Genomic DNA, 15,869 nt, shown 5'->3' on the forward strand with positions numbered 1-15,869 from the left:
AAGAGGCAACAGTAAATGACACATTTTTTATTTTTTGTGAAAGCACTCATTTCTCTATTCATTTTATAATTTTGATTGTTTAGTTATTGATTTTTTTTTGGTTCTCTGAACTCCAGAAGTTCACTTGCAGCATTATTTCAACTGAAATGATTAAAACTGAAACACAGAGACTTCAGCTCCCATAATCCTCAGCTCTTCAGGGAGGACTTTAGCTTCCTCCTGGCGTCCTTGTGTTTCTTGCGATACTCCTGTGGAAACAGACAGACAGGAAAGAAGAAATATCTTTATTAAATCTTCCCCATTTCAGTTTGTGCTGTTTTAGTCAGAGGTTGATTTTAATTTAAAAAAAGTGTTAATTATGTTAATATGTACAAGAAAAATACAGTAATAATAAAGACAGTTGAGAATCTCTGAAATTCAGATTTGTAAAGGTTTGGAAGAACAGCTGTAGGCCACTCGTGTGACTAAAATAAACACTAGACACTTGGATCAGAACCAACTCTTAGAGTAATAAAATTACATAAATATAAGTTGCTAACTAAAAAGTAGACATATTTTCAAGTTACGCTTTAAAAAAATAACAAACTGTCTTGCAAGAAGTTGTTGCAAGTTGCTTAAACATATTTTATGCATGAAGATTTCCATCTGGTTTAGAACTTGACAAGGTAAACATGGTGAGACGGTTTTTGATACTGCTGCTGTGTAAAGTTCATGTAAGCTAATTGACATGTACCTGTCTGAGCTCGCTCCTCCTTTCCTCCCACTGCTCCCTCTGCTCCTCCAGGTGACTGGAACGACAGAATAACCGGGGACCCTCTGATGGAGGAAAAGAGGAAAAAGATCTTCAATTTAAAAGTAGGGATGGGAATTGAGAACCAGTTCCAAATGGTTTTCTGATCCATCAGCATCATATTCCTCCAAGCTTATCGATCCCTTTTTTTTTAATCGATGCCGGCATGTTTTTCTAGCAGGTGCACATTGCAAAACAATGTCAGCTTCTACACTACTGGAAACTTGCAATAAGAAGCAGTCATGGCAGAGAGGAAGAAAAGGTCCAAAATATGGCTTCATTGATTGAAGAAGGATGACAACAGTGCAGTTTTTAATGTCTGTAAATGATTTCAAATAAGGGTAGAAACACCAGCATATGCTGAAACATCTTTCTACGATGGGCTTAAAGATGTACTCCCTAAGATTTTCATCTATTTCATTGTCTTTTAAGTTACTATCTATCAAAGAGTTAGTTTGATTGTGATTGTTATTGATCATATGACCAACTATTGAAAGCACTTGTTGCTTTTTTGCTGAGTATAACAATATCCTTGTCTGTGATGACATTTCCTCTCTAGATGTAAATAAGCCGCCATGTTAGTGACGCTGCTGACAGCGGTTGGGCTGCTGGCCGAAATCATCACAACGGTTATGCTGCGTTCACTTGTAATCTAAAATCGTGAAGTTCCAACTTAGTCAGGCTTGTAGTAAGGGCAGAAGTGTAATAGGAACATGTGTGTATATGGATTTAAGAGGGGAACATATAGGGGCAGACTGGAAGTAGAGAGGTGAATGTGTGTCCATAAGATTTACAAATAAGCAAAAAAAAAAAAGAATAAATAAATAAAATAGTCAATACACAGTGACCGTGAACATGGCAAGATGGAGGGCTCTGATAGAACAGGCTCAACTGCAGTTTCATCTTACTGCCGCTAGAAAGAATGTATCTCAATTCTTATGGAGTAAATCTTTACATTTCAGGAATGCCATGTATTTGACACTGCTTCCCAAACAAGCAGCAAGCCTGTTACTGACAGTACATGTTATAATAGGGTGTGTGATGCAAAAAAGGAAATAAAAGAGAATGCTGGACAAATATTCTCTCACTTCATTAAAAAACACTGTGTATAGACTCAGAACTAATAAAATTGACAGTTGATCAGGAATCAATAAGATAATTGAAAAAGAATTAGACACTTGAGCAGAATCAATAATGGTATCAGTTACACTAAAATCCCATCCAAACTGAAAAAGAATCAGTACAACATTTATACAAATCCTCCAGTTCTCTCATGTTGCACAAACATTTTAACAGTACTGGAGGGATTTTATCATCTTCATCGTACCCGTCAGTCTGCTGTCTTCAGCGTAGAAGAAGAACAGATCTGTCTTCAAAGGAGTTTCTTCTCTGTGAACAGCAACGCAAACATGCACACATTCAGATGACATTTCAATTTAATTTAAACGGATTTTAGAATAAATGTCCCACTCGGTCTCAGGTCTACATGAAAGTGTGAAAAGGGGTTTACCCCATTCTTCACATCGCAACTTTTGAAGTTGCAACACCATGAATGCATTGGATCTCGCTTCACAAATTGCTGACATTAAACAATTAACTCAGCAGACTAATCGGTAATGAAAACCGCTGTTAGTTGCAGTCCTAGTAGACACTTTAGACTTGGTTGGACAACGTGTCATACAATCAATCTCGTTTGAGGGAAACTGAGGCTTTAATAACACACAAAGAGTAGTTAACAAGATGTAATCTTAATTGTTCTCACTCTGTGATTCTAGTAGCGACATTGCTTTGCTCCTCCTCTTCCTCCTGCTGCTGGTCCTCATCCTCATCTGAGCTGCTGTCATGGAAACGTAGTTCTTGTTGCCATGACACCTTTGGTGCCTGGATGCTCTCTACTTTGTACTCTGTTGACAGAGAAGTTTTAAATATTTGGAAAACAAATCTTACCTCTGACAGTCAGAGATAAATATCTAAGTTACAACCTACCCGTCTCTCCACTTCCTGTTTCTATGTCGTCTCCAAAGAAGGAGAATTTAAATCCAGAAGACTCCTCTTTCTCTCCGCTTGGATCAGCTGAGAGGAGAGACGACTGTGGGGTTGGCTCTTCATCCTTGCTGCCTTCTTCCTCTTGGTCCCAGTTCGTCTTCTCTTCTTCTCCAGCAACGTCATCCTGCTTCATCTGACTGAACACAGCCTTCAGGTCGCCGGACACATCGTAGTAAATCTCCTTAGAAACCTCCGGAAGCTTCTGAGCCTCCTCCCTCTTCCTCCTCCTGGCCGACTTGCTGTGAAGACAACAGATCACAAAACAGAATGCTGTTTGAGTACATTTTGATTGGATGAGTATTTCAGTGCTTTTTCTTGGTGATGACTTTAAATTGAACTGATTCTAATAAAAGACTACATGCACTACAATTACACATCAGTATATTCTGTATTTCTCTTCTTTCACCTTTGCTGCATTTGACACTAGTGACTTAATATGCGGTGTGCCACAAGGCTGAGTCCTCGGTCCCATCCGGTTCTCTATATTCAGTGGCTTTTCTTTTTTTTTAACACTCTACAAAAAAGTATTTGGAGAATACTGCATTGATTAAGCGTTGCTAACCTTGTGGGCCAGCAGAAAAGAAGTATCATGTTTTCTAAAAGCGAATGTGTTCAGCTGTTTTAGGAAATTACTGAGCATTTGTGAGCTTTTAAGATTTATGTTTCTAGTCAGTAGGAACCAGAGAGTTTGAGGTTAAGTGCCACAGACAAGATAGCTTTATTAGAGTCAAACGAATACTTTGTCTTTTCATGGGATTTGTTAACAGTAACAAAAACATAGAATCTTGCAGTAACATTTAATGTGGATATATCAAGTCTGGACAAAATTCTATCTGTTTAATAAGGTCAGTATCGGTGCTGATACAGTTAAAATGGATCGGAGCATTCATAGTTTCAGCGTTTGTACCTCTCCTTCTTGGTTTCATCTGTCTTGGTCTCAAACGCAGTGTGCTCCTCTCTGCTGGGGTCATAATGCAGCGCTGAGACGTCTCTGCAATCACACATTTTATTGTTTTATTAATTTCCTATTGAACATTGTATTCAAAAGCGGCTGTTATCCAGACTCAATGTAATGTAATGTAAATGAGTGTGAGTTTGTGTGGCTGACCTGAACGTCTTGACCTTGCCGGCTGTCTTGCTGATGCAGGTTTGTTGGCTGCTGCCGAGGACGCCCTGCAGGATGGACAGGTTCTTCTTTCTCTCCTCCTCCAGAGCTTCCTCTTCCTCAGTCGCGCTATTCTTTTTCTCTGCATCACAAAAAGTCGCTTTAATCACCAGGAAGAGAAGCTCACAGGTTTCACTTAACCTCTTCTTCCCTGAGCCCCCGCCGGCGGGGGCTATCACGCAGTATAACAACATCCCCCTCTGCAGCAACATGTAGCTTGCATACAGACACACATGCTGCATACCCACAGAAAGCTAAGAATCTCTTCTACACGCTCATATAAACCATTTGTATGACCAACAAACACAGTTACAACAGCGAGCAATCAAACAATATGAGGCGAAAAAACAGAAATAAGAGCAACACAGACAAATAAAGCTGGCACAGTGGCTGCTCTGATATCAGCAAGATTTCACTGCATCCACTCCATAGCAGAGTCTCCACACGTTCCAAAAATACTATTTTTATCCCTCTACGACCAAGTTTCACTGATCCAGCAGCCAAATATGACAGAAAACAACAAGCGCATTTGAAAACCAAAACCAGAAATGCTGTCTTACCTTTGCAGTTTCACAGTGAAAAGTTTAATCCACAGAAATAAAAACCGCTGAAATGGAAGGACAACATCTCCCAGCATGCTTTGGAGGTTTTTCCGGCTTCTTTGACCTGCTAAGCCCGCTTTTCAAAGGCTCTGATTGGGTCATAGCGCCTGTCCGTCATGTAGTGTAGCTCGTCCTTATCCCTTTGTGATTCGCTAGTCGTGTGGTTTAAGTGAAAAAAACGCTCACAACTTGATTCTATTGGTTCTTACGATTCCAACGAGGTGTCATGCTTCAAGATTGACCAATGTGGACGGAAGATATAGCCCCGCGTAAGGGCAAAGGGACTCTGTCGCGCTAACGGCGCTAGCGCGCTAGCGACGTTAGCGCTGTGACGCACGGTGACGGACTGAGGCTGGCGTGAATACACGGACTGACACTCGCTGTTCTGCTGCTTTTATGCACTTTATCTTCCTGTGGCTGTGCAAGCCACGGATCTGTGTCTTGTAAATAGTTGTTTGCAGAATATTTTAGCCAGCACTTTGCTATTGCACTTTGTAGTGGCACATTGTTGTTGTTGCTGTTGCTGATTTCCATCATTATTGTTACTATTTTAATTACTATGTCCCTACTATTATTATATTATTACAGTTATTGTTGTATTATAGGGAATACAGTAATCTGACCCTTTTGGAGACAAATGTAGTCCTTTTGTAGGGTTTATGTGTGTGTGTGTGTAGGGGGGGGGGGGTCCTATTTATTATTATTTATTTATTTTTTCAAAAACTGTTTTCTCTTAGATCCAAAATGACATTTAAATTAAATTAAATTAATTTTACAACGTGGTACCTAAGAAATCTCAAATGGCACTAATGGTGCCAAGTTGTGCCAAATCGTGCCAAATATGCCAAACTTGAGGACGCCTATATATTTCTTCAATAAGACCTCTATAATTGTTCCTCTGCTTTATTTCAGCAGCATCAAACTTCTCACAGGTGATGTCTAGATGTTGTTCCATGGCTTTATTGAGTTTTTTGGCTACTGTGGCATTATTTTCAAAGGGATATTTATATAAAATGACAATTTTTGGCGAGGGAAGAAATTCTTCCAGTTTTGCTTTGTTCCATCTGCATTTACTCTGACACACTTGCATTAATAGTGCTGCTTACACTTCTGATGCCATCTCACATGTGTAACCTTTATTGTAATACCAAGATAATGCACATAAAGCTTGTAATTACAGAGATATACCCTATTTATTCTGAGCATGTCATTTTCGAGCAGGAACCTCAAAAACGGACTCAGGGAAGAAGAGGTTAAGGTCAAAAAAACATCTTCCTTTCTTCATAACTGTCTTGACCTGCTTTGCTACAGACTATGATCAGATGAGCCTCACCTGACTCTTCCTCTTTGTCCTTGTCTTCCTCCAGGAAGCGAGAGTCCATCCGGAAACGCTCGTCTGTCCCGAAGCGAGACTGCAGCTCCATCAGCTTCACAACAAACAAACATTTATTGATTTGCATTTGAATGTTCTTTTTATAAACAATGTATCCGTGAATATGAAAAAACCTACATTGGTCCTGAAGGCCAGAGAGAGAAACTTTTACCAAAGTTACAGGATTTTAAACCTACAAAATCTGTAAAAAATCTGGGCGTGATTTTTGACTCTGAGCTCAGTTTTATCCTACACATCAAAAACATAACAAAGATCTTTTTTACCATCTTAAGAAGATAGCCAGAGTCTGCCCGTTTCTCTCTCAGGCCAGCACGGAGGTGCTGATGCATGCTTTTATCTCTTGTCGTTTGGAGTATTGTAATGCCCTGCTCTCTGGTCTTCCCAAAAAGAACATGTACAATTTACAATTACTACAGAACTCAGCTGGACGCATGTTTTCGTTATTATGGCCCCCGATTGTGGAACAGCCTGCCGTAGAACCTCAGGGCCACAGAGAATGTCGATGTTTTTAAAAAGAGGCTGAAGACCCACCTTTATAAAATCAGGCTTTATTTCTAATTCCTTTTATACTTTTTAATGTTTTTATCATCATTTTGTTTTATATTATTTACATAAGCTTATCCTGTGTTATTATTTTATTTATTGGGTCCATTTTATACATTTTTTCTGTTTTAACTGTTTTTATTCCCTTAGTTTTTTAGCTTCCATTGCTTGATCTTATTTGACTGTTTTAGCCTCTCGGTTTTCCAGTGTTTCCTCCAGGGGGCCGACCACATCGGGAGTTGTCTCTGGCTCACAGATGCAGGTGCGGTCCCGCGGACGGCCCTGGCCCTGGTGGCTCGAGAGCTCTACAACGTGGTGTGGAGTTTCCTGCCTGCCTGGATTGGGGGGGTCCCTGTGGCGGCGCCCCCTGCAGCTATGGACCATGATTCCTCTTGGTGTTTGCGGCCCCAAAGGTAGATTCTTCCTCACCTCAGATCTCGGTGTCCAGCCATGTTTCCTCAGCAACAGCTAGTGTATGTGTATGTCTGTGTGTATATCTGTGTGTATGTCTGTGTGTATGTCTGTGCGTATATCTGTGTGTATGTCTGTGTGTATATCTGTGTGTATGGCTGTGCGTATATCTGTGTGTATATCTGTGTGTATGTCTGTGTGTATGTCTGTGTGTATATCTGTGTGTATATCTGTGTGTATGTCTGTGTGTATGTCTGTGTGTATGTCTGTGTGTATGTCTGTGTGTATGTCTGTGTGTATGTCTGTGTGTATATCTGTGTGTATGTCTGTGTGTATGTCTGTGTGTATGTCTGTGCGTATATCTGTGCATATATCTGTGTTGTGTGTCTGTGTTTATATCTGTGCGTATGTCTGTAGGTATATCTGTGCTGTGTGTCTGAGTGTATGTCTGTGTGTATGTCTGTGTGTATATCTGTGTGTATGTCTGTGTTGTGTGTCTGTGTGTATGTCTGTGTGTATGTCTGTGTGTGTGTCTGTGTGTATTTCTGTGCGTATATCTGTGTGTATGTATCTGAGTGTATGTCTGTGTGTGTGTATCTGTGTGTATGTCTGTGTGTATATCTGTGTTGTGTGTATATCTGTGTTGTGTGTATGTCTGTGTGTATGTCTGTGTGTTTGTGTGTATGTATGTGTGTATATATCTGTGTGTATGTCTGTGTGTATATCTGTGGGTTTATATATGTGTGTATGTCTGTGTGTATATCTGTGTGTATGTCTGTGTGTATGTCTGTGTGTATATCTGTGTTGTGTGTATATCTGTGTGTATATCTGTGTTGTGTGTCTGTGTGTGTATATCTGTATGTATGTCTGTGTGTATATCTGTGTGTATGTCTGTGTGTGTCTGTGTGTATATCTGTGTGTATATCTGTGTGTATATCTGTGTTGTGTGTATATCTGTGTGTATATCTTTGTTGTGTGTATATCTGTGTTGTGTGTATATCTGTGTGTATATCTATGCGTATATCTGTGTGTATGTCTGTGTGTATGTCTGTGTGTATATCTGTGTGTATGTCTGTGTGTATATCTGTGTGTATATCTGTGTTGTGTGTATATCTGTGTGTATGTCTGTGTTGTGTGTCTGTGTGTATATCTGTATGTATGTCTGTGTGTATATCTGTGTTGTGTGTATGTCTGTGTGTATGTCTGTGTTGTGTGTATATCTGAGTTGTGTGTCTGTGTGTATATCTGTGTTGTGTGTCTGTGTGTATATCTGTGTTGTGTGTATATCTGTGCGTATGTCTGTGTGTATATCTGCGTTGTGTGTATATCTGTGTGTATGTCTGTGTATATATCTGTGTGTATGTCTGTGTGTATGTCTGTGTGTATGTCTGTGTGTATATCTGTGTGTATGTCTGTGTGTATGTCTGTGCGTATGTCTGTGCGTATGTCTGTGCGTATGTCTGTGCGTATGTCTGTGTGTATATCTGTGTTGTGTGTATGTCTGTGTGTATGTCTGTGTGTATGTCTTGGTGTATGTCTTGGTGTATGTCTGTGCGTATGTCTGTGTGTATATCTGTGTGTATATCTGTGTTGTGTGTATATCTGTGTGTATGTCTGTGTTGTGTGTATGTCTGTGTGTATGTCTGTGTTGTGTGTATGTCTGTGCGTATGTCTCTGCGTATGTCTGTGCGTATGTCTGTGTGTATGTCTGTGTTGTGTGTATGTCTGTGCGTATGTCTGTGCGTATGTCTGTGCGTATGTCTGTGTGTATGTCTATGTTGTGTGTATGTCGGGGTGGGAGGTTTGGGTTTTCATGGTGTTTTTTTGTTATTCATGTTTTGCTTTTATTTTCTGAGAGGCACTTTGTGCTACTGTCAAAGTATAAAAAGTGCCATATGAATAAATTTGATTTGATATACAGAGCAGCACTGTGTGAACTCCTTTTCTCACCTTCAGTCCTGCTTGACCTTCAAACTGAGGCCTGAGGTCAAACCTGCTGCCATCCTCCTCTTCATCAGCATCCTCCTCCTCATCCTCACTGCCAGCAAACAGCTGAGGGGCCGATGGCTTCAGACGCACCTGAACACGCATGATTTTAGGTTAATTATTGAAGCTGTTTATATGCTTCTTGTTGATGGTGTGGTCCTTGCTAGAGAACAATGAATAAATAAATGCATTTAGATAAATGCACAGGTAGATTCAAAGCTAACTGAATCCTATCTGGAACTCTTCACTCACTTTTTCTTTTGGTGTGTTGTTCTCTTCGTCACCAGTGGCGTCATCCTCTGATTGGCTGTCCTGGAATGACGTCTTCTTTGACATTGTGATCTCTGAGGTTGTCTGCAGTTTATTTGCACTGTCACCATCATCCTCATCATCATCAGAGCCAAAGACGATGTGTTTCCCTCCTCCTGCTGTTTGAGAATCCTGATGGAGATAAATATTGTGCAATAACGTCTCCAAATGAAACATGTCCTGCATGTGTCAATACACTTCTGATTTCTATACACCATGTCAATGTTATCACTGTCAATCTTGAGCTGTGCTTTCAAATAACAACAAAACAAGAAACCCTGTCTCTGAAAAACTGAAACTAAAGTAAAACTAAAATTGATTATTAAACAAAAGTTTATGTTGCCGTGGTCCAAACCTCACAGTCTCAGCCCAAAAGTTAAGATCTCTTTGGTCTGAAGTTTTAATCCTCACACAGACTGAACACAAACTTTCTGCACTCACCAAGTTGGCTAGAGCTCCCTGGATTTGTTTCTTGTGTTCTTCAGCCTCTTTCTTTCTCTGCTGGACGGCAGCCAGCCTTCTCGTGTTGGCCTTCCTCTGCCGCTCCTCTTCCTCCTTAGCTCCTAACGGCACCCGGGGAGGAGCCTGCTTTTCTTCCTCTTCCTCTGCCTCTTCCTCGCTGGAGGAAGACTCACTGGGAGGAGCAGGTGGAGGTGATGCTTCAACAGCATCTTCAACCGAAATAATCTCTCGCTCATGCTCGTCTTTCTCAGCAGAGGAGCTGGAGGATGAAGATGAAGAAGTTTCTGCGGCTTTAGCTTTAAGAACAGTCCTGGCTTTCATCCCCTCCTCCTCCTCCCCTTCCTCCTCATCATCATCACCACTGCTAGAAGAGGAACCTGTCTCAGCTTTCTCAGCCATGTTCTTCAGCAGCTCTTTCTTTTTCTCCTCCTCTTCTTCTTCCTCCTCTTCCTCCTCCTCACTGCTCTCTGAGGACTTCTCTGTGTGTTTTTGTTTTCGGTTCAGCTGAGGACCTTCAGAGTCCAGCTTCTGTTTTTTAACCTCACTTCCTCCTCCCTTCTCCTCCTCTTCCTGTCCCCTCTGACTCTCAACCGTTTCCGATCCCTCGCTCAGTGCTCTCATGCCCTGGAAAGCAGGCAGCGGCGTTGACACAATGGCTTTCCTTTTCTTTTTCTTCTTCTTCTGCTGCTCGTCGTCGCTGCTGTCCTCCTCCATGAGCGTTGCAAGAATCTCTTCCGGCGTGGTGCCTTTCTTAGGAGCAAGTCGCTCTGCAGGACCGGGAGTGAGGTTTTTTTTTCCTTCAGAGAAGGTTCTGAAGATGCTGGGAGATGTAGTGTTAGAAGTCTGCTGGGATTCTTCAACTAGCTTATGTAGATCAGCCATGGAGATCTCCAGATGGGTGACGTTAGAAAAGATGGCATCATAATCAAAATCTGAACTGTAATCAGCTGATTGTAACTCTTCTTCATCTTCATCCTCGTCATAATCTTCATCTTCACTATCTAATTCTGAGGAAGGGGGTTTCACAACAGGGAGGACTGTCCTCTTCTTCTTTTTACCAGAATCCCCTCTCTGCTGTGTTGAGGACGGTTTACTGGAGGCGACGTGTTCTTCACCTTCTGCTGAATCCTCCTCTTCCTCTCCAGCTTTACTTTTCTTCTTTGTCATCTTTTTCTTACTTTCTGCGTTGTTTCCTGAGAGCTGATCTGCAGAAGGCAGCGTCACTCTCTTCTGCGGTGGCGGAGGGGGGCGTTTTCGGGAGGCGAAGAGTTCATCTGTGTCTGCGGAGTCATAGCCATTCTCCTCTTCGTCATCTGGACCTCCTGGAATCACAAAGAAAAGATTGATTGTTGTGTTGTTTGTAATATTTTTACAACATATTTAAAGAGTTTTTGCCTGGTCACTGGATACATCCTGAGCATCAGGCACCATATTCACAAAACCTTTCCTTTAATTTTTTTAAATCCAGTATTGTATTTAATGCATTATATTATCTTATTTTCATTTTTCCCATTATATTTATATTGGTTATCATTGCAGCTAGACCAATCATTGACTTGGAAGATGTATCAGTCAATATTTCAATAGTTAATCACAGATATACTGGTGTCGTAGATAAGTTACAAGAGTCTCGTTACATAGTTTGCACATGGATACATTTATTTTCACACTGTAAAATGTCCCATTCAGTATATATTTTGGGAATTATTCTTTAATAACCAAACATAAGAGATATTTATAAAAAAGAGTTTAATCTGCCAATATATATTTTTAATTAGAAGCTCCTTTGTAAAGAGAAACGACGTTGGTTACCTTTCTGCTGCTGACGATCCCGCTCTGACTTCACCAAGTAGTTGAGTCCGACTACTTCCAGCTGATCCTCCTCCTCTTCCTGCCTCAGTGCAGCATGCAAGGTGTCCTGGGCCGCCACCATTCTGCGGATTTCCTCGTCTGAATCAATGTCACCACCGTTCAAACGAGGCGCACTCCTCTGAGCCACTCTGTGATTGCTTGGCGGTTCACATCCATTGGCGAACGGATGAGTCTCGGTGTGACCGACAGAGTCAACAGTAGTCTTAAATCTAGGAGGAGATTAACGAGGAGGAGATGGGCTGATGAGAGAAGAATAACACCAGGGCTGCAGACTGCAAATGGTCGCATTTTGCAAACAAAATTTGAGTGTGCGAATGAATTTTACATTGGTTGGGGGACACTGAATCTATTGATTGATTCACACTCTGCATCTATTATTGATTTACGGTCTGTGCCCCTAAAAGTTCTGGTTGCGCCCCTGAAATTTTCAGTTGGGGGCCACAGTGCTCATAGTGAAAAAAGTTAGTCTGGAGCCCTGAACACAGTGTGTAGATCCCAGAAGTGGATCAAGTTACTATAAATCTTAATCATCAAGAACTCAAAAGACCTGAAATATTAATTTGTTCTTCACCAAACTTTAAGATACTTCACATTATGACTAGCAACACAGTAATCAACAGGAATTAAGCGGACCTAAAATAATTGATGTAAAGTCTGCATTTTACCAGTATTCACTAAATATACATAATGCAGTATTTGACACAAAACATATTTCAGGCTGACCTATCAAAAGAGTTTGATAATTATTATTTTATATATTAAATGGAACATTTTTAATAATGGTAATCCTTGCAAATAAACAGTAATCAGTGTGAGCCTTTGGGACTCGCGTAAGAGCTATCAAGGTTTCCAAAAAACATAAGGAAAATTTGGGAATCCCATAAACTAGTTTAAAATCTTTTGGAATCCTGGAAAGAACTTGGAAAATGTGGAATGTCAGGAATAAGCTGGGACTTCTGAGAAGACAGAAACCAGTTCAAAGTTTCCAGAATCCAACAGGAAGCTTCAAAGGCATTAAATAATTTGGGAATGTTAGAGTACAATTGTTTGAGAATCACAGGAACACAGAAACTTTAGTTCAGACTGTTCAGACCGTTCAGACCAGCAGAGAAAAGTCACATCATTACCTGTTTTTTCCCACTACATTATGGGAGTTGACCACGCCTGTGCGACTCTTCTTGCGTCTCTGTGGCTCATATGGAGGAAACTCTCCCCGCCTCTTCTTGCTGATGTCATCATCCCCTCCCTGGAGTTCCCAGGTGAGCTGGTTGACAGGTGTGGGCTGGTCGGCGGTCGATCGGTCCAGCTTGCGGATGTTGTGGCTGTATTTAGAAGGGTCGTACTTCAGGCTTCGAGCTTTGTTGCCTTTCTGACAACGGAGCTGAAGGACGGGCAGGACTCGTCCAAATTTACTGACCACCCAGTCCTGAAACCAGAGCACCCAGATGACGGTCAAAACCTCCATCCTTACACATAATGTTGTGAGGTTATTTCAAACTCAACACTTCCTGCATGGTTATATGTTGTCTTTATGAATTCCGGATTATGTACAGGTCTTTAAGAAACATTATTACATAATTTTTTACAATGTAAAAAATATCTGTTTGTGTTATATGTTCCTATAAGAAAAAAATTTGCTGTAACTTGCCAACACTTTTATTGGCTTAGAGAATCAAGTATTGCTTGGGCTCTACAGGATCAAACAGAAACAGGATCAGTACTCAACCTTGTGTCCTGGTACTTCGGTCCCCGGCACAGCAGCCTTCATGGTGAAGTTGTCCACGCCTGCTTTGCTAAGGGAGTCCAGCATCTTCTGTCTCGTGTCCTCAGCTGCGGGCGGCTGGTGTCGCTGCTCCACAGCTGTCTGCCGTTCCTTACCCAGTCTGAACACACAAATACCACAAAGTCATCACCCACTGGGATCAGAACAAATCTATCACTTTAGATCATCAATGTGTGGTTCAGGGAGGGGGGATAGTTTTTACTTAATATACTTTCTGCTGCTGTGAGAATAATATGTTTGAATGTGTAAAATCTTCCTTTAGAAGTACAGACAATTGGATGATATTTGAATATGACACCTTTAACTGTGGGACATTTCTATAGACAAAATGACTTATGAATGAATGTAGAAAATAATCTGCAGATTTGCAGATACCGAGAGTAATTAATACCTGCAGGCCTACTTAAAATTAAATGACAGACTATTTTTCTTTTTTTTTTTAAATCTCAACTTCCTTTCGTCCCATAGTTATTTTCCTGTTAATAACATATTGTCTGGAGACTTTCATGGTGAGGTGAACATGACTGTACCTGTGCAGGAAACTCTCCTTGGCTGTTTCAATCTGCAAAGTTCCTCCTTTCCATTTGGATTTGTTCAGCACTGTCAAACCTGCAAAAAACACACTGATCTCACACCTATGATACAACACAAGCTCTGATGTCAGTCATGGTCAACAAAACCAGAATTGCGCAGGGATTTTACTGTTCCTGTTTTTTTTTGAGATACTGAAAAAAATGATCTATGTGTGTCATCTCCCCACACTTACAGTGTTTCATTCTGGTTTCAGAAAAATAAGACTTTAAGGCTGAATGGCGATAAATAACATGTTTCAGATGGATGGCTTAGTTCACTTACATTTCTTCAGGTCGGCGTCGGAAATATCGATGTTAATGTAGCCGAATGTTTTGTAAGGAACACCTGCAGGGGGAAACATGAGTCAGAACACATCCAGGTCACTGAGGGGACAGACAAAAACCCCAACTTAATATGATTTATATCTGATGGAACCACAATGTCAAGCTTAAGTATCAGCTATGAGATCTTCCTTAAATGCAACAAAGAAATTCTTAATAAGTCTCACATAATAATTACTGTGCTGACCTTGTTGTGTTATGTATGGATCTCAAACATGTTTAACTCATTAGAATGTGCAAAACATAAATACAGCATAAATGGAAAAACAGAGTGTCAGTGTGTCGTTGAACTCCTTACCCTCGTTGTCCCTCCTGGTCCGGAGCTCCACGTCCTCCACATCTCCAAACTTTCCAAATCGATCCTTCAGATCCTTCTGGGTGACCGTATGGCTCAACCCCCCAATGTACAGCCGTCTCATCGCTCCGTGTCAACATCAACACTGTCACTGTACAGAAAACAAACACCAGGGTCATCCATCTAACACCAATAGACCATACATAAGGGCTGATAAACCACAAGGTTTCACTATGGGTCCAGGCAGACTGATTAATCAACAATTAGTTGATCAAATAGAAATGTACTCAATGACAATATTGGTAATGGATTTACTGGCAAAGTTTTTCTTTTAACATCTTCTGAGGTTCTCACTCTGAGGATTAGCAGCTGTGCTGAGACAACTAAATGTAGTTTTAGCACATCACACAAAGCAGCTTAGAGTCACATGTTTAGTGGTAATTTAAATAATGTATACGTAATAGATAGTAAAGGGTGGGTATTAATACGCTGGATACAGTAGGAGCAGTATGAACAGTATTAACAGGGAATACGTTAAGATATATACAGTATGTGTAGTTACAGTAGTCAGTGCAAGTATGATTGTGAAATATGTAGTGCAGAGTATGAGGACAAGTTATACTAATAGTTGACATTATATACAGAATAAACAGCTGGAGGTATGAAATGAATATGGTGCATACATTGTATGTATAACAAACAGTATGAATGCTCTATAGGTCGTTGGTACTATGCAAGAGTGTATGGTGCAAGTGAGCCAGCAGTCAGTTAGGCAGAGACAAACCTAGAGCAACAACATCTTCACTGAATATTTAGAAAACCTTAAACAGCGCCTGGATAAACTATTGAGTTATCACGATCAAACTACCGGTTCAACATATATATCGACGGAAAAAACAACAAACGTTTAGCTCACATGTATCCAGGTGGTGTTACCGTTAACGCTGTCCGGGGCTGCACCGGCTGCACTCGTGCAGACTTTACGTTCCGGGCTTGTTTCTGCAGAACCGAAACGTTCCGCTGAGTGAGATTCAACCATATAGACGGTATAAAAAACAGCAACAGCAGCTTTAGAACAAAAACACACATATATATATAAGGTTGAATTATCAAGGTTGATACATTGAGACACTATATCTCTTCTGTTGTTAAGAGCTAGCTCAAAATCGTTCTGGACTACCATACAACAGCTGTCATAGATACGACGACTTTCAATCAATGTAGAGGGGTCTCTCAGAATTTCCATCTAGGGCAGGTTTTTATTTATTGCGTTTTAACAATACTACATCACTAGTGTT

At 40.8% G+C, this 15,869-nt stretch overlaps 1 protein-coding gene across 1 annotated transcript; it reads right to left on the reverse strand.

Annotated features, from left to right (window-relative positions):
• Nucleotides 1-86: 86 nt before the first annotated feature.
• On the reverse strand, nucleotides 87-15,601 carry nol8 (nucleolar protein 8). The gene is made up of 18 exons (XM_083939912.1): nucleotides 15,488-15,601; nucleotides 14,575-14,722; nucleotides 14,218-14,280; nucleotides 13,893-13,971; nucleotides 13,306-13,462; nucleotides 12,707-13,005; nucleotides 11,520-11,788; nucleotides 9,687-11,029; nucleotides 9,189-9,377; nucleotides 8,901-9,029; nucleotides 5,937-6,030; nucleotides 3,945-4,083; nucleotides 3,744-3,827; nucleotides 2,777-3,075; nucleotides 2,553-2,694; nucleotides 2,118-2,179; nucleotides 734-816; nucleotides 87-248 (listed from the first exon to the last, which is right to left on the reverse strand). The coding sequence occupies exons 2-18, from the start codon at nucleotides 14,693-14,695 to the stop codon at nucleotides 189-191; spliced, it is 3,612 nt and encodes a 1,203-aa protein (XP_083796038.1). The 5' UTR covers nucleotides 14,696-14,722; nucleotides 15,488-15,601; the 3' UTR covers nucleotides 87-188.
• Nucleotides 15,602-15,869: the final 268 nt, after the last annotated feature.

The sequence above is a fragment of the Echiichthys vipera genome, assembly GCF_963691815.1.
Source record: "Echiichthys vipera genome assembly, chromosome: X".
In the NCBI taxonomy this organism is placed as follows: Eukaryota; Metazoa; Chordata; class Actinopteri; order Perciformes; family Trachinidae; genus Echiichthys; species Echiichthys vipera.